The 20144-nt window shown below is 34.4% G+C and overlaps 2 protein-coding genes across 6 annotated transcripts in view; one reads left to right on the forward strand and one right to left on the reverse strand.

Annotated features, from left to right (window-relative positions):
* Nucleotides 1–20144, forward strand: part of Fur2 (furin-like protease 2) — a 1328139-nt gene that overhangs the window by 754627 nt on the left and 553368 nt on the right. The gene's annotated exons all lie outside the window — the stretch shown is intronic.
* Nucleotides 5122–7818, reverse strand: LOC141485387 (uncharacterized). Of its 2 annotated transcripts, XM_074181942.1 has the most exons (3): nucleotides 7385–7818; nucleotides 7203–7304; nucleotides 5122–7127 (listed from the first exon to the last, which is right to left on the reverse strand). In XM_074181942.1, exon 3 carries the CDS (start codon nucleotides 7099–7101, stop codon nucleotides 5206–5208), a length of 1896 nt encoding a protein of 631 aa, XP_074038043.1. In that variant the 5' UTR covers nucleotides 7102–7127; nucleotides 7203–7304; nucleotides 7385–7818; the 3' UTR covers nucleotides 5122–5205. The 2 variants fall into 2 exon arrangements, with proteins under 2 accessions (XP_074038043.1, XP_074038042.1); XM_074181941.1 differs by having other exon boundaries at nucleotides 7203–7818.

Genomic DNA, 20144 nt, shown 5'->3' on the forward strand with positions numbered 1-20144 from the left:
TTCAACGCTGCAAACGCACCCTGTATACTTCCATAGCAGCCATGTTTTTTCTTTAACACTGGAAACCGCGTTTTTCCCTTTAACGCTACACACCTTGCATACCACGATGGCAACTTTTCTTCAACGCTACAAACACACCCTGTATACCTCCATAGCAGACATGTTCACACAACATTTATACCGCGATGACAGCCATTTTTGTTAACGCTGCATACACCTTGTATAGATTTGATTGATGTGTTTTGAAACAACACTCTGTACACCTAATATTATTGCTCTCATAAGCACATTCGGAATGTTATCTCTCAAACAGCGATAACGCCACCGCTAACCGAGCCATACACAAATACTGAAGAGTACTGATAAGTCGGTTCCGTTCCAGAATCCGCCTTGCTAATCTACTACTTTGAATTTCCGGTTGTACGTGCTTCTGATTAGTCGACTGGTTGAAGGTAAAAGTGGGAAGTGTAGACGACTAAGTCACGTGTTTTTCCATATAGTGATATTTGCCAGTGAAAATAAATTCAATATCACTGATGAGTTCAGAAGTAAATGGAACGTCTTCATTACTACAACCACAAAAAAATTACAATATCAAGTTCTAACTACATATAAAAAGTTATAGTACCTGAAAGGCGAAGTTCAATTTTCGCAGCTATGCAAATAACTGCTAAACTGTTCTTCCACTGATTCGACTGATTATTTATTGTCCTCAGTTACAGTCTCTTGTCTTGTTTCAAGTAGATGAAAAGTTTCGAGTTCAAAACCAATAAGAACAAAAAATACATGAGTGACGAGAATCGTAATGGAACGAAATGCTTTGTGTATACAGTGTGACGTTAAACCGTTCGAACAACACTGCTGTAATTAATTGCTTTTTTACACATAGGCGAGCCGATTTCCCGGGAGTGACCTTTCTGTAAAGGATTAGCAATGTGTGGGATTCTCGATAAGCTTTTTTGTCATCCAAAACTTTCGGAATGAAGCCTACTTCAGCCAGAATTATTAATCATATGTTTGATTTGTATCTTATTTTCGAGATATTGTTGAAGTTAAAATAGAATTAAAGTTTTGTATATTACAAGTTTTGTTCCAGAACTAGTTTTAGGTTGGAAAAGTATTCTTTTTCCAATATAAGTGATGTAGCATCATATGTTGAGTGGGATATTAGTTTACGTAAACTCCGTCACATTAAAGAAAGGCAGCAAAATATATTCATATGATCATTGCATTTTTTCAAAATAAATAATTGAATAAAGACTAATTCAACATGATATTACCTATTCACTAAGGCGAATATACTGAACATTTTTCAATTTATTTTGATCTAAACATATAAAAATGTTATATATGTGGAATATAACAGAAACATTAATGATAATATACTTGTCAGATATAAGAATTTATCTGTTAAATAAAAGCATTTTGTAACAAAACTATTTCTATTCTTGAAAATATAGAGACATAATTCAAAAACATATAACGATGAAAGTGTTAAGATATCATATTTGCTGAAAAAAACTTTCACAGTTCTCGGTACTAGGAACATTCATGATACATCTGATATTTTTTTTGTGCAATGAAAACTTCCTGAGACGTGCTTGTCCATCCCCAGAAACAAACACCATAGCGCATACGACTTTTCACTTTCCTGTAGTATATCATCAGCAATTGAGAATGTGTGAGTAACGTTCTCAAATTTTTCAGGAGATAGCACTGCGAATGAAGCGCTGATATCAGACTCGAACAATGTACTTTCCAATTGAGATGTTCATCAATGCACATTCCGAAAAACTTGACGTGACTGGCAGATTTGGAAACTGGTCTGTCATTTACAGTGAGATCGGGTTTTGTACAAATTTTTTGACGATTCTGAAACCGAAGATATTGTGCCTTATTCGCATTGAAGGATAATGAGTTGGTTTATGACCATGTAGCCAATGATCGGATCAGCTCATTAGAACGTGTTTTGAGCATTCCATCAGAATGATCTGACACAAGCAGAGATATATCATCTTCATACATTGTAACATGAACATTTTCATTTAGTTTTTCAATATTATTATTATATAGTAGAAATAACACAGGACCCAAAATAGAACCCTGTGGAATATCTACGTTGATATCAGCTAATGGTATAGTCTCTTTATCAAAGCATCATGATCCATACAGTCGAATCCCCTGCTGAGATCACAAAATATCCCAACAGGGCACTCGTCAGCATCAATAAGGCGCGTTATTTCGCTATAGAAGCGGTGTACTCTGTTTCATTATATCGTATTGCACTTGTTCGAAAAAATTGTTGAACAGATTTGCCACTATCTCGGCATTGTCTATAGGCTTTCTACCGTCAACAAAAATGAATTCAAGTAAGAAACCAAATGTGAGTTCAAACTTGAAAAGTTAAATTAAACTTAACTGCTGAGTTTAAGGTTATCATCTAATATTGATTGACAAACCCATCCAGTAGGGGAGCCACCATTTATTTCCAAGCAGGTGGCTAATCAAATTATTTTCCACTACAAATAGTACGACCACATTCGATGTTGTCTGCTGAACAATATCATCTAACTGCTCAATACATACATGGATCATGACAGGTACAACAGTTCTATGGTACTTTAATTGACAGAATACTACCTCTTATCATCTGTCACGCTCCTTAACATTATGTTTCGTCCGGGTTTAGAACTTCATAAATATTGCCAGAAGCTTAATAGAATTGTCGAAGAAACAGCGTGAGATTGTTAAAATTCCATTAACCTACAGAGTTTTCGTTGTTATCAGTTGATATTTTTTCTTTTTTTGAAAATTAGAAAGCGTAAGCAAGTTAACATTTGATAGTTTTCCTTCATACTGTTTTACTTTGCCAAGTTTTCGCTTGTAATGGGCCTATAATTTATTGAGTTGTGGATTTTTTTGCCATTGAATAACATTATGAATCATACTTACACTAACAATAAGTGAAAAACAATGAATTGAACATATAAATTGACGAAAGAAAAGATTTTTTTGGTTTGAAATTTGTCAGATGGATATTATTACTACTGTTCTATCTTTTGTTGTGAATTATATGTGCATCAGGAGCATCAGTGCTATATCTTTTATGAATCAGGCAAACAACTTCGAGCATGAGGATGCTGAATAGTGTGGGGATTCGATATTTAACGAAAAGTTGTCTACAACTATTCCTACAATTTGCCCTACATAAAACGCACAAAGATCTCGCAACACGAAGACCTGATTCAATAGTTGTTAACTACAGAATCCCCAAAATGCAATGTTATGCCTCAGATGAGACTTTACTAAGGCAAAGTAAGTCAATCTAGCAATCTAGTTCATTTGAGACGATTCTGACAGCAAAATTAAACATTTTGTCAATATGCAGAATTAGAATCACACTACTATTTGATCTTTTCTAAATCTAATGATATCATTTGTTTCATAGCAATTTCAAACAGTCCCTTTCTTATACCCCAAACTAGAAGCAATTCACAGAAGATTCAAGAAAATGCGGCAATATCAATAGTCTATTCAATTTTATACATGATTATTCGTGAATACATAGGAATCCGTTTCTCTGACAAATAAATACATTTCAACATAAAAAATTTTTATTGCATCGATTCGTACCCGAATGAAAATGATGAATAACTCAAAGTCTCATTATTGGTTCCAGTATTTCTTTTGAAGTATATTCAAAGCAATTTTTCTTTCGAGAAACAATTCGAATTGTTAATGCCGCGTATTCGGAACTGAATTTATGGAGTTGTTTTCGATAATTTAAAAAATTCTTAACTAAATGTTGACGTAAATGTGAACTGGTATTCATTTTTTTGGTACGTGAAGTAAGAGAAGAAAAGAGATAAAGTCAAGATGATTGCTCCATTAATAAATACAAATTGATCGTGGTTGAAACATAATAATTGAAGAGTTCAATCATAATTGCAATAGGCTAAACATAAAAAGTTTTTCATTTGAATGACTGCGTTAATGTGGAATAAACTTCCCGATAATGAATTTTATCTTCATCAATTTAAATCCGACGTGAGTCGCTACGTTCGCACAAGTACCGCTCTTAGAGCACCTTAAGGATTTTTCTGTAGTGTATTTTGTCCTTGAAAGAATCCTCAACATAACGTAGAAAACTACTTATTTTTTTGTGAACAAAAAGACTTGATAGGAAACATCTCGAATAACTTGCATTTTAGTAAAATTCAGCTTTGAAATATGTTTTTCAGACCCATATATATCTCTATCTATAGTAACACTACACAAACACTTCCAATCAAGAGCTGAAAAAGCTTTCCACTCTTGCTTAGCTCAGTGTGAAGATGTGATAATCCATTTATGTGGGATTCCCACGTATACAGTTTGGTCATTCAAGTGTGCAACATATGGTAATTTTTTTACATAACTGCACATTCGATATTTGTATTTGGTATATAAAAATGTTACCCTTATTTCAGAAAACTCAGTAAAATGTTTCTGAGAAAAGTTGTTTACAATTGAAAGTAATGCCCTGATACTGAAACATCGCAATACAACATGTTTTCCTTTTTAACTTTTTTCATAATGATTTCCCGATTTGTATTTCTTTTAAATCACCCTCAGCACTTCCATGAAGTAATCACAACCAAATCAGTTAAGCATATATTTCTTCAAATATAAGAATATTCGCGGAATTAACTTGTATTTTTGATTTTTTAGGGAATCACAAACTTCATATTTCGTGGGGTCAATACTACAACTAGGTAACTACAATTCAGCTGTTTCGAGAAAAACGCAAATTAAAGTTTTAGTAAGGTTTTGGAAGACTGTGGAGACTAAACTAAAAGTTATCTTACTACCATTTCTGGATTATATTTTATTAGAAGTATTTATGTCTCGTTTTGACCACAATTTTCTAAGAATTGACGAGAAAATGATCAATGTTGTATTTAATAAATGATTTTTCATATCCAATTTAGGAAGCCTCCATAGCACAATGTTAAAGTCAAACTAAATAATTCAATCACATTCAACAAGCAGGGTAGTAAATGAATAGTTTATTTAGTATTAAGTATTAAGTTTTTATTGAAAATAATATTAATACTATTTTTTTACAAGCGAAAAATCAAAATCGATAAAATCTAACGATGTTATTTAGTTAAATTTACAAAGTTAACAATAAAAATTGAGCAAAAACAAAACAATAATAAAAAATTATAGATTTTCGTTGTCAGAATCGTCAAAATCGCATTCGGGCTCGCCGACATCTCCATCATGAGGCAGATCAAGATAAAATTGTTTGTACCTATCTCCGAGTGCTGGGGGCTTTAGTGTGAACAAAGAAACCAGATCCCTGTATTTCAAGGAGGTAATGGGGATTGGTTGATCATACCGCTGCTTTAGCTGCAAGAATGTGTGCCGACGGCTTCTTTTATTAAAGTCTAAGATTTTGAAGGGTTCATCAAAATTCTCCCTGAATTTCATCTTATACGGTTCGGATTTTTCGAAACGCATCCAGCTCATTTTTTGCCACCGCACTTCCTCTGAGTCTTCACCCTTCTTCCGGTTCGTAAGATTTTCCTTCATAAAAAGCTTGTAATCATTTATATTTTCGATAAGAAGATCGAACACTTGGTAGGGTTTGTCCCCTTTTCTTCTTGCGCTTCTTGCGATCTGCTTCAAGTCTTCCGGCCACGACGCTTTGCCTACTCTTTGCAGCTCGGTGGCTACAGCTGAATGCATAGAGTCACACTCCATCTGTGTATGGCCCGGGACTAGAAATTTCATGTCAATGACTGATATATTATCTAGCTCCTGCACAGCAATCATGAACATTGTTGCGATGAACTGATTAAGATTTTGCCCACCACATCTGTCACTGTAAAATACTACGTTTTTTACGTTACTAGGGAGGCCTTTTAAAAACAAGTGAACGCAACTTGCTATTTCACAGCTTCCTCTACCTCCTTGGGTCTGGTCCCACATGTAGCAGAAACCTTGCTGTGCGTTCAGTGTATATATCGTAAAATTGTACGTAGCGAGTCTTCGTTTATAAAATAGAGCATTGTTAGCTGGATCAGATGGTACGAGAAGAACTTGCTGCAAATCGAAATTAGCACATACAGATTCGCCATTTGAATTTTGTGCTTCTTCTTTGTCTTTCATTTTTTCGGTACGAGCTCTATCTTTCAGCTGTAAGTGCTTTGTATAGTCTTCCTTTAAGGTGTCTTTCTCGTTTGATGAAGCATTGGTGTAATGAGAGCAAACTCGGCACTGATCCTTTTTTGGATGATGGAATCCTAAATTGTAGCACTCGTTGAAAATTTTTCGATAAAAAGGTAAAGTTGCCTTAGGTTCATCATTTTCACTACAAACTTGAATGTACATGTTGTACATTCGGTTAACGTTCAGACTCTGATCCAGGTAAAGGCGCTTGGTGGTTGCACGACAGTAATGAGACGGCATGACAGGAAAACTTTCGATGTGTGCTTTTACATTTTGAACAATGTCTGGTGGAGTTTGCTTCTTGATGTGTCTTCCTCTCTTATCTTCTTGGTTAGTATTTTCGGTGGTTCGCTTTTTCATCGCTATGTCTACAACACCTTTTTTAATGCCCAAGGTATTGAGGAACATTGTCTTGCACACTTTAACTTTTTTTCCCTGGCTGGGAAGATAAAATGTGACAGTAAAATTCCGTTTTGAATTATCGGCTGTTATGCGCTTTTTAGTCAATTTTTCAGTATTGGCATGAATAAAATCCCTCTGCCTGCTATATTCACCTAATGCATAATAGGCTGAAAAAATCCTATTTCGCTCCTCTTCCGAAATTTTTGAGTTGCATTGGCTCCTGCAATTTTGGCACGGGGGTTTCATTTGGATCGCAGGTATAACTTTCTTCCGTGAAGAGACATACGATTCGCCCCTAGCCCTCTTTTCCTTGCTTAAAGTCCTTGCCCATTTGCTTGGACATCTAAACCGTTTTCGTGGTTCCACCGTCGGCTCTGGAAACACCTCCATTCCGTCGAGACGTCCAGTGCTGTTCTTCTTTTTTCGGATCCGATGTGTATGGACGTAGTCAGTGTCACTTTCAGAGGTTTCGTCTGCAGACATTTCCTCTGGGCAAAATTCGGAGTGTTCTGATGAGAACAAAGGCTCTTCATCAACTTCCTCATCTGTATCATAATTGAAGTTAAGAGTGTCGAGTTTCTCACCTGGTCTCCTAGTGTTGGTTTCAGCAGAATGACTGGGCCCAGGGATGGAATCGCTGTTGTAGGATGTACCATTTAAATTCCCCACTTCTTCTGGTTGTGCCGCTAGTAACGAGAAATATAAAATTAGAATAGTTGATTGTAAGCCACTCCATAAGTAAAGTGTTTGATGAATGGTTACTCACAAGTCTCTCCAGTAAAGTCATTTGCTCTGTGAGCTTCAGGTATAGCGTGATGTCGAAAGGATGGACTACATGGTCTAGCTTCTGATTTCAATCTGCAGTCGTTACCTACATCAATATAAATGAATGTAAATTATGAAATTATGATATATTTTCCTAACGTAATTTTAAACCGGTACGGGGACCCTTGCAAAAGTTACATGAATATACTATCGAACAGAACTATTAGAAACATTAGAAAAAAAAAATGTTAAATTCTTGCATGACGAAAACTCGAATGAAAAAATGTATAGAACGTAAATTGAAGGAAAAAAAATTAAACTGTGAATCGAATCCGATTTGAAATCAAATATAAAACAAAATACTTAGAGGTACTTCAACCCGGCACCTGCCTCACGCATTTTCTGATATAACTAAGCGAGCGGTGATCAAATATCAACCAAAGTCAAAAGGTCTCAACTGAAAATCAAACTTTTCTAAGGTGTGGGAAGAAAACAAAAGTATCAATTACATTATTGAATTGTAACAACATTACAATTAAATTTTAATACGGCGTCCTTGATTGCTTTCCGTGCTTACTGTGCCGCCAAAGATCACATCAAAGGAATTGCCGCCATTAACCCGGTAGAATTCATTGCTCGGCATAACCTACTGGCCGCGCTGTATGACTATTCCGATAATTTTAATGTCGGCATTCTATTTCATTGCTCTGTAAGTTCTAGTTTAAAAATACTTTTTGATATTGACAAAAGGAGTTGGTATCCTCAATTACCTAAGTAAGTTATTTAGCCGGTAACGGTATTTTAATGAATTGATTAATAAAATTATACTTACTAATGTTGATGTCGCATAATTGCAATATACGTTTTGTTCTTGAATACATCTTGGAGTTTTAGAAGAATAAAGCACTCAATATCACACACTGTTTACATCCAACCTTACCAAGACAACTAGAGCCACCTGTTGATTTTAAACATGAAGCCCCAGACTTGTAGTGCTACAACTAGACATGTTGAGTTGCCTAATTGTTGCTTCAATCTTGCAGTTCTGCTAAGTTGAACAACTAGATAAGTGAACTTATCTAGTTGTAGATTGAACTTTTTTTCTGATCATCAACTTATCTAGTTTTGAAAACTCTAAATAACTCCTGTAAAATGTCTACAACAGATATCTAGTTGTAGTATGGTGTGGGCCTCACCTAATGGAATTTATATGTGCACTTATCCAGATTTCGCCAAATTTGTAGTTACCTAGTTGTAGTTCTCACCCCACGATTTGTTGTAACGATATTCAGCTTAACTTTGAAATTTCACAATCCATATTTTCAACAAGGTAAAACATCATTATAATATTCATATTCAAAAACTTTCATTTAATGAGAACATTCTGTCATTGAAATTTGATTTGAAAAAGCTGTACAAATTGATCGACAAACATGAAATCCTATCAAAACTATTGAGGATAATCATGGCACAAAACAAATGAGGGTTGAAAGAAAACATCATGACAGTTTGATGAAATTAACTTTTGAGGTTCAGCGTAACACTACTGATTACTCCTATGGCAGGTTAAAACTGTGCTGTCTGGTGTTGGATCATGGAGTGTTTGTTTTGGGCTGTGATTCCAACTACTTGCCTTTCAGTGAAAGATAGACAAGGAATCGCATTACAAAGTCGATGTCGAAATTTAGCTTTGCTACGTATTACCTTGGAGAGCCACGTTCATTATTGATATCAGAAAATAACTATATTTTTTCTTCTCAAATTCTCATCTCAATCTTGTGTTTGTCTTATTTCAATTCTTCGTAAGCAGTGTCTTCAAATTTTCAATCTTTTATGTCCAACTTTTTTAAAATGATCATTCTCATTACGGGAATACGAAATAATAAATCATGTGCATTGTAGATTGTATGTCATAACGTTGTTATTGAAGAAAAATTTCATTAAATTCATAGGTGTTTCAGGTATTTATTATTAAAAAAATCACAGATCTCAATAAACTCACTAATACCCAAATTTTGTTGAAGTTGGGGTATCCCCATCGCTAGTTTTTCGAAATTGTTGACAAGGGTGTGCCACTTCAGATTCATCTACTGTCACTTGTTCTTTCAATACTTTATACCTTGCACGGAAAATGCCAAAAAGCTTCTTATGAACCTATGAGATTCTTGTTGTTTGAGATATCTTTACATTCCTTCCTGAACTCTTTCAATCTCTCCATGAATTTTCTGTTTGGATCAATTTGTTCTGTATGGCATAATTTCATTACATACAGAATATAACTGATATTAAGGTGAAAACATACTTGGGGTAACATGGCTCCAAGAATCTTGGTATTCGACCTATAACATTTCAACTTCATCTCTTTCACAAGCTCCATGCATTATTTCTTTGTTTGGCAGCCTAGTGCTGAAACTCCGTAGGTTATTGAGTCAGGTTTGAAATTACTTCTTGCCATCGTTCCAAAACTGCCTTTCCATTTTCATAGTCAAATCTTATTATCCTTTTTTTCGAAAGCATGTGATAAAAATCAATATCCAGACGAAGATCAAACTTTCTTACGGAATTCATCAAATCTTGTTCAGCTGCTATTATACCAGTTATTGAATTCAGCAACAGAGTGAAAGTTTCGATTGTAGAATTAGATTTCATTAAGTGTTTATGTTTTGTCCTTGTTTATTTATATTCTATTGATTGAAAAAAAAATTTATAGTTGCTATAAATAAAGTTAATGTTTTTGCTGTAGTTGAAATTCGCCCACAACTTTATATTTCATATAAAAAGTACTCTGTGTTGAATTAGTTTCTACAACATTGATGACAGGCTGACATGAATGATGATTCATAGACTGCACAACCACCAATAGGTAACAACCGTTTCTCAGGCTTTGTAACTTCTGAAAGAGATATTATGTTGCCCAAATGTGGTACTTTAGCCATACTATCCATGATAATAATTAGGCAATTTTCACAAATATTTACTCAATTACTGTCATATACTCATCACTTACCAGCTTTTCCCTTCTACTTTCCCATAAACTCATCTTAATAGATAAACAAACATAAACGCTTATGCAATCACCGCAAAATGGATAATAAACAATCAATTTTCGCTGCGGCTATGCCTACGAATATTACCGATTTGATGAAATACTAATAGATTATACATACTTGCACAAAATAATAATTGAGTCGCTAAAATTAATTACACATTGGCGAATTTACAAGTCCCTCCGCTACATTCATAATTTATGTTTGTTCATGAATATATTTCCATGTTTAATGAATCGGTTGGGGCTTCATAATGGAATGGAACTCGTGAATGGCTTCATCATTTTACATCTAGTGATCAAGCTGGTCTAACTACACTCTGCTAACGACAAAGTACAATGTTAACATTTACTCTTTTTGATATTGTTAGAACGAAATGCAATCTCGTTTTATCAAATACTAGCGACCTGCTTCGCAATGGTAGCGGAACATATATGCCTGCATTTGTTAGTGTCACAGTTTCACATCAGCTTTCAACTGATAACAATGACCTTTGATAGAATTTACTCAAATCAGTTTGCGAGGACGTTTGAATTTACTTTCTCGTGTCATGGTTTTAATTTACCGATAACTCCTAAGATATATCAATTTGAATTGTTTTGTGTGAAGGGAAATTATAATTTGCATTATTTTTTATCTATTTGATAATAATTAATATAGTATCCGTTTGCATAGCTTCCCAATTATCAGTTTATATGTAACCAATATTTTTAATATTATTGAAAGTTGAGCAAACTAGCTATCCTTGAAAGATAAACGTATGCCAATTTTTTAATAGACCAATAAAAAAAAGACAATATGTAGTGAATTGGTTTAATATATCTCTAAAAGATTGAACAGTGATTTTTGATGACAGTCACTGGGTGGCGTCAACGCCCCGACTTCTTACGAATAGTATAACCTTCCTCTTGAGTCTCGTTGAGTTGGTGAAAACCGTATTGGAATTCGTTTGGTAGTTTTCGGGTTTCTCGGAATAATATGTATGTAGTGATCTGTTTGTGATCAGCTTGTAGCGGAATGTATTGACGAGTGTGGCAGTCAGTTTTTCCTTTTTGACAGTAGAAATGTTCCATTATACTGGTGTACTGCAAGGATCTATCTTGGGACCTTTATTATTCATATTTTTAATCAATGATCTAACTGATATCATATATTTTATATGCAGACAACACTACAATCCAAACAAATGCTAAAACTATAGATGAGGTACTTACATTATCTTCTGAAGCACAGTAGCAAACTGAAAGGTGGTTCAGCACCAACAAATTGTATCTGAATAAAAACAAAACTCAAAACATAGTATTCAGCCTGAGAAATATGAAAAATTATTCAAATTTGCAAAGTAGTGTGAAATTTTGGGGAATTCATATTGACAGTGAATTAAAATGATATCATCACATAAATATCAAAAAAGTCAGGAGCAATCTATTTCCATTAAGAAACCTCTCCAGACAAGGTTCAAAAGCAACTCTTCGAACGGCATATTTTTCCTTGTAATAATCCATTATTTCTTATGTTATTGTCGCCTGGGGACATGTATTTTTTTATTTATTTATTTTCCAATATTTCACTTGTTGAAAGGTACAATGGAAAAAAAGATAAAAAACATATCTTCCAATATACAATAACAAGGAATACGTCAGCTTTAAAAAAGAAAAAACTATAGGTATTTACAAATGATTTGCCAAATGAACAAGAAACACAAATAACATGGAGAGGGATACGATCGTCGATAAGATTTCTCCAAGGAGTAGCAATTTTTTTCAATTAAAAAAGTTTTCAATCTTGATTTGAGAATATTCATATTAGGGGCTGCCTTTGTATTTACGTCTAATTTGTTGAACATTTTCGGTCCGAGATAAAGATGACTTTTCTGGTAGAGAGCTGTTCGATGTGATCGAGGTACTAGCAAATTTCTAGAGCGAGTTGGATAATCATGAGTTTGCTTGTTCGATAAAAAACTTGATTTGTTATTATAAACAAAAATACATAATTCATAAACATATATCCCAACAAACTTAAGAAGTTTCAGGTTTTTGAAAGAGCTCCTGCATGACTCTCTCCATCTAAGTTTAATAATTATTCGAACTGCCGACTTTTGTAATATGAAAATCCTTTCCACGGACGATCCCGTACCCCAATTCAAAATCTCGTATCGCAAATGACAATGATTAGTGGTATAGTACAGACTCAACAAGATTTCAGGTTTACAGTAGTTAGACAAAAATCTTAACGCATAACAATTTTTACGTAGTTTTTCACAAAGTGAGTCGATATGTGATGTCAAGGTGAGTCTGTAATCAACTGTGATGCCTAATAATTTAGTTCCTTTAGGGGATTCTACATGAAAATCATCATCTCCATATTTACTAAAAATCTCGGACTCATTTGTAACCATAGTGAGTTTCATTAGTACAGTTTTAGTTATATTTAGTTTCGGGTGATTTTTACTTGCCATGTTATAATTTGCTGGTATACCTTTCCAGTAATATCTGATCGAGTTGCCGAGTCTTTCTCTGTTAAAAGGAAATTTGTATCATCCGCATATGTAACCACGTGTACTGATGACAGTTGTTGAAAATAGTGAAACAAGTCATTCGCAAAAATGATGAAGAAAAGTGGTCCAAGTATAGATCCTTGAGGGACACCTTGCTCTATTTTCCGTAGTTCACTCACAGTGACGTCACCAATAACTCGTTGAATTCTGCCTTGCAGATATGATTCAATTAACTTGTGAGCAGTCCCTCTCACGCCATATCGTTCCAATTTCTGTAAAAAGCCACAAATGTGAAATTTGCAATCAAGAGCATTTATAATGTGTTCACTGAAATTACATAGAGCTGTTTCTGTACTATTATTTTTCGTGAATCCATGTTGGTTTGATGAGACAATGTTATTCATAGAAAGGAAAGAATTTAATTGATTTTTGATATTCAACTGAAATACGTTTCACACACTAGAAAGCAAACTAATGCCCGTATAGTTTTCATACAAATTTTTATCATCTTTTTTATAAATTGGTACAACATTAGCAATTTTCAGTTTGTCAGGAAACATTCCATATTCTAGGTTAATGATGTGATGCAGCGGATATAACTCATGTGCACATTTTTTTAGGAGTTTGTTTGAAATTTCATCATAACCACTTGCACCTGAGTTTTTTAGTATTTTTATCAAATCAATTCTGTCATATTCACTAATGGGATGCATAAAAAAGGAGTTTTGGCAGATATGAACATTATTTTCCATAAATTCATTAGACTGTGATAGAATATCCCGACTGACAGTTGTCATTCATTGAATTATATTTTTTCCATTGTTATGTTGTTGATCAAAATTCTATTGACAATTTTCAGTCCTAAGAAAAATAACTTTTCAAAGGTTTTGTAGAAATTGCAAAAATAATAAAAGTTCCACTAAATATCCACTGATGTATATTGAAAGTACTTGAAACAACACCTGAAATTCAACGCCGTTCAACCAATGAAGTACCTATCTCACGTCATAATCAGATGATCACCTATTCAAGTCTTCTATATCATTTAATGAATGAATGAATGATAATTCCATATCATGTTTGAATAATGGATTAAATTTGAATAATAATAATAATAATAATTGTAATTTATTGGACAAAATTTCTATTTTTCTCAACTGTGTAACAAAATGGCTTCGAAATAACGTGTAAGGAATCACACGTTAAAAGGTAAGACCTTTAACGTTAATTAATCCTTAGCTCGCCACAAGTTTCGACTTCTGAGGGTTGTCGTTCGTAGGGGTGCGACAGCTGGTTAACGGAAAAACATATTTTAAAGATTTTTTAAACATAGTTTAATTTAGAATTAAATTTGATATTTGCTAAAAATTCAAATAATGCATGATTTTGTCTTTCTAAAAACTGAAGAATCTTAAGGATCCTCTTTGAGTGTCTTGATCTTTAGTCGAAACGAACTTCCTATCAGTTTTTCAGCAAATTGTTAACGACAATGAGTTGGCTTTCCGTAATTATTACAAATATTTTCGAGATGAATTTTGAATAATAGGTCATGAAGTAGACCTTGACACACATGTCCCAAGATTTTTATATTGCCATACAATAAACAACTACAGTGTGTAATAACGAATACCTAACAGAGCCGTTTTTGAATATAAAAAGTAATCTTTTTAAAAAAAGCTTGGACACGTCGATTTCTAATTAAAGGGGGACACCTTTCAGACTAATCAGATTTTTTGTAGTACGCACCCCCTCGGAGGGGTGCGTCCGACGACCCTTATTTACATAGGGAAAGTAGATCGAGTGGCATCTTGTTTTAAAGGTCTTTCGAATACCTTAACTTGTATGCCTGAATAAAACAAAATCTAGCAGTTCTTCTTATCAGTTTTTTGTTAAATAAAATCCCTTTTTGAAAGTCAATATCCACTCCTCTTTTTCCAGTTTTCATTAGTACATCGTTCGATTGTTTTGTTTAAACGGGTTGTGTACTGTTATTTGTTTAAAAATGCCTCACACTACTGCTAAAAGGGTTTCAGTTATTTCTTTTTGGCAACGATCAAAATGCTAATAGAACATCAATTTGATTTAACGAGCAAAACCCTGGTAAACACCTGAGCAGAAATCACGTTCTGGATTTGGTCACAAAATTTAGGGAGACAGGTTCGGTTTTAAATAAGAAAAGAAATGTTCAGAGAAGGGTAGGGAATGACGATAATGCGATTGGAGTGATTGGTCAAGTCATCGTCAATCCCAGGTAAAGTACCAGAATAAGCCATATGAGCGCATGGAGAATCCTTAAAAACCACAAATTCCATCCTTACAAAATTAAACTTGTTCATGAACTCAATGGTAGTTTCTTGTTTCGTCAATTCGTGTTTCGTCACCTAGGGAAATTTTACCTGTTATGACCCATTTTATTCTTGTTTCGTCAAGTGCAAAATATACCTGCTCAAGGTGTTCTTGTTTCGTCACCTCATCTTTGCACCTGCGCTAGTGATTAAGAGGCTTCTATTATGCATTTTTCATTTTAAAAATAATTAAATACGGTTTGAACAATTCGATTCCAAATGAAGTCTAGAAATTGGGAAAGTTTGCCTTCTTCAAACAAAAAATTAAATCTTTCCTCTTTATAATATTAGTGTAGATTATTGATTAATATAATATTATTGTGAATGAGCATTAAAAAGAATTTAGGTTTACGGATTTTTATGACATTAGTAGTCCCAGTTGACGAATACGGAATAAATTATTACCTGCGAAAAAGTCAAAAAGGTGACGAAACAAGAAATTTTGGGGCAGGTGACGAATCACGAATTGACGAAACCAGAACAAATCAACTCAATTAGGATGATTTTGACCAAAGACAGGAGTTTTGTGAGGGCATGAGTGAGAGATTAATGCAAAATCCCGAGCTGCTTTATAACATCTGTTTTTCGGACGAAAGCTCATTTTATTCAAATGGTTGCGTGAACCGTCACAATTGCCGTTATTGGTCGGATGAAAACCCAAGACAATACGCAGAAATACATACCCAACATCCCCAAAAGTTGACTATCTGGGCCGGAATATTAGGCAATCATATTATAGGTCCATTTTTCGTTGATGGAAATTTAACCGGTGATTCTTATTTACAACTTCTTGAAGAGGCAATACAACTCGCATAGTTGAAATAATTGAACAGGATCCAAGTTGTCAAGATGAATTTATCCATTTTCAACAAGACGGTGCACCACCCCATTATGCCCAGCAGGTTCGAAATTTTTTGAATAATCATTTTGAAGGAAAATAGATTGGCAGAATTGGATTTGGAATTGGATTTGGATGAATCACGTCGTAGAATTATTGATGAATGCCGAGCTATAACTCCTGAGATGTTGAATAATGTAAGAGCAAAATGCGAACAAATCCTTTATTGTTGCATGGAGCAAAATGGCGCACATTTTGAACATTTACTCTAAATTTCCTATGTGAGTTACCCTTATTAGGTGTTACTTTTTTGTGTGTGCTTTAAAAACAATTATTGGGATTTATTAACACTAAAACAGTTTTTTAAACTTTTCTGTGTCATCAGCAATCAAGGAAATCAGCAGGTTGTATTCGTTGTGTAGGTAAGTTTTTAGTATGATTCACTTTTTCATCAGAAGCATAAAATATCCACGTCGAAAGGTAACCTTCACCCGAAAAAATCTCCTCGTAATAAACAAATAATTCTTACTTTTTACGAAATCAAATGGACAGGTATTAGCAGGTTGTCATAAAAAGCAAAAATGTTTTTTTTATGAAAGTTCTGAACGTAAATTGTATCTCAAAACAATTTAATTTATTTCAAAAAGAGTTGAACTCAATAAAAATACCTTTAAATCTTCATATCATCTCGACAACTAATCGTTACAAAAATTTTCTTTTAACAGAGATGTAAAGGTATTCGAAAGACCTTTAAAACAAGATGCCACTCGATCTACTTTCCCTATGTAAATAAGGGTCGTCGGACGCACCCCTCTGAGGGGGTGCGTACTACAAAAAATCTGATTAGTCTGAAAGCTGTCCCCCTTTAATTAGAAATCGACGTGTCCGAGTTTTTTTTAAAAATCTTACTTTTTATATTCAAAAACGGCTCTGTTAAGTTTTCGTTGTTACACACTGTATATTGACTGTGCCGTTTCCAGTGGTCATAGGATCGCCACGTATCCGTTATATACTAAGATTCCTTTTCAGTCACATTCAATATGGGGCACTCAGTGTACATGAGTTAAAACAGCGGAAGCATTCACATCCTCGACGGAATCTGTACATAAACAAAATTGCTTTTGGTTGAACAACTGCAATAGCTGGTCTCGACGGTGAGAGGCGGTGAAGGGTGCACGTTGAAGCAACGCGGAAACGAGATTACGGGGCGTTCTGCAAAAGTGTTATTATCAGAATTTCGTTTCACCCTTGGTTGAATCAATTATCTTCAGCCACTAGGTTATGGCTCATTCGGAATGAGATCCGACTGAGTCGGATAAAAAGCCGATTAGATTTATTCTGGACGGCTTTCGTTTCGCCCTGAGCTCTTTCGTCCCAGCCATGAAAGAGTATACGGAGTTTAAATGTTTTGGTAGGCACTGCCTTCACCAATCTTTGATCAGAAGTCTAGGATAATGACAGCGGTTTCTAGATTTATCGTGTGACTCTTACGTAATCCCGAACAAATTTGCATATTTATTCATAAGGCGAGTTCTTTGTTAGATAAATATTCCTTGAAGGCACCTTATCATAATCAGAATTGTTACTCCCATGCGCGAAAATATTTAAGTGTTTTTAGAAGACAGGCCACCATTTTCACAGGTCGCATTTACATCGGTTGAAGTAGACATACGACATTCTGAGCATCGAAGACGGATAATCTACTATGGTTGTCACAGATTCGGTACAGAACAGTTGTAGGTTCAATGTCAGAGTTCCGATATTTTCTTCAAACTTCTTCAATCTCCGAACGAGACATACCTCATTGATATCTGTTTTTTTCAGGGACAATACACATGCATTACAGGAAAAAAATCCTTAAATGGTGCTCTCAGAGCAGTGCCTGTGTGAAACTAGCGAATTCACATTGGATTTGAATCGCTGGGAATCCATTTGGAAAAACTTTCTCAGCAAGTTTATTTCACATAAACGCAGTTCTCCAGATGAATGAGTTCTTGAACAGTAAAGTTCGAGGTGTACTGAGATGAACCTCAAAATGATGAGCAACTACAGTCCGTCGCGTATTTCTGATATGTACAGACAAGTGTGCTGGTTGAAAACAATACGGATCCCTGGGGAACACCAGCGTTGATGATGAAAGTATTCGAGAGATATTCATCGAAGGCCACTTGCATGGAACGTTCTTTCAGGAAGCTGGAGAGCCATACACAGAAATTATTCAACAAGTCATAGCATCGAAGTTGGGCGAGTAAACCCTCATGCCACAGACGATAAAAAGCTGTATTTATTTCACACAAAATGGCAGAGATCATCGAAGTTAACTTCCTTGGGGACAAAGGAATGGCATCCGCATGCCAAGTCATTACTGATTGTTTACTATTCTGGGACATAGTTTCGCCAATGTGATACAGAGTGGATGATCGAGGAACAATGTTCAAAGTACGTTTTCAAAATTGGTTGAATCAATTATACTCAGTAGGTTATCTCTTATTCGGGACGAGATCTGATTGAGTTGAGTAAAATGCTGATGGAATGTATTTTGAATGGCTTCCGTTTCACATTGAGCATTTTCAGTTCTTGGTGGAAGTACATCTTTGAGACCAAAATGAGCACTGCTCCTTAACACCAAAACTACTGCAACACTGCGACTTCATGAGTTGAAGTCAAGTAATTCCTAACTATAAATTATTTTTTCAGACCATAGATAGTCATTAATGATTGCGGTTAGAAATTAATAGAACTTTTTTCTTGAAACTGCTTGCTAATTTTTCAAAAGAATGATTTATTTCTTTCTTTTGATGTAGTCTTCAAAACTACTTGCGCACTTCAGCAAATGTTAGACAAGATAATGTATTCAGCACAATGAACAATATCTATAATTTTTGAGATCGATAATTGATTTTTAAACTTTTGGATGCTTTCGAGAGTCTAGAAGTAACAAAGGGTGACATGAGAACTATGAATACTGACAAAGATCAAATTCAAAGCAGACCATTGTTCACATGAATCATTTTGTACAAAATCTGCGGCAATTTCGTCAATTTCTACCAGACATCTTTGATGTATGTCTGAAAGTAACCGTGAAAGTGTATTCTGTTAGATATAAACAGGCCAGATTTGAAGTTAGGAAATGTTCACTTTTATATATGAATAACCTTGATGAAATTTTTCTCTAATTTGTACCCTACAGATCATTGGTGTGTTTCTAAAAGTGAAAATTCACTCTGTCAAATATAAATAGTTGAGTTTTGAAGTGAGTTATCAATCTATTTCATCTCTTAAAGACACCAACTTATTTGGTAAAACGCGTGTTGTGTTTGGCAGTTCTGGTGTTTCAGGACACTAGTTATTTATTTAATGTTGGATCCAGTCATGAGAAAGTATAGCGAACGTATAAATGCTTCGGTAAGCACTGTCTTTATAAGTTCCAGGATAATGACAATTGTTTCACAAAGACATTTCTTGTGACTGTTGCTATTCGGAATTAATTTTCATATTCAGATTAGTTCAAGGCGGAGAATTCCTCACATGAAATGTTTTTTTAAAAACAAATGGGTGCCTTAATATAAAACATAATGTGCCAATGAAAACGAAACAAGACTGATTTGTCATAGTTGGTATTGAAAAAAATCCTCTAACCCGTTGTTGATTTTTTTTCTAATGTTTCATGCATATTTTCAACCTTCTTATGCAACCTTGGCTAAGTGCGTTGAGTTATAAGTTTCGATATCATGTGTTTTTGTAGCTCCATATTTCAATAAATATTCATTCTATTCTGTCGTAGTATATACTCTCGATGGATAATTTGAGGTTTATACATTTATGCTGTTTATTTATTTTCCAAATTTTATTTTTCTTTCTTTTTTACAGCTCATTAATATATGATGTGTTGAGCGATTTCTTGCCAATTTTTCTCTACAGATTCAAGAAATAATAATAATAATAATAATCGTTTTTATTGTTTCCCAGCTGTAGTTACATACAAATATTCAAATAAAATACAGAGCTAGTTGCTGATATAACAAAAGGCGAAG

Source organism: Leptinotarsa decemlineata, unplaced genomic scaffold (assembly GCF_025532065.1).
Source record: "Leptinotarsa decemlineata unplaced genomic scaffold, Ldec_3_MD MMD2_tig00026328_RagTag_RagTag, whole genome shotgun sequence".
Taxonomy (NCBI): Eukaryota; Metazoa; Arthropoda; class Insecta; order Coleoptera; family Chrysomelidae; genus Leptinotarsa; species Leptinotarsa decemlineata.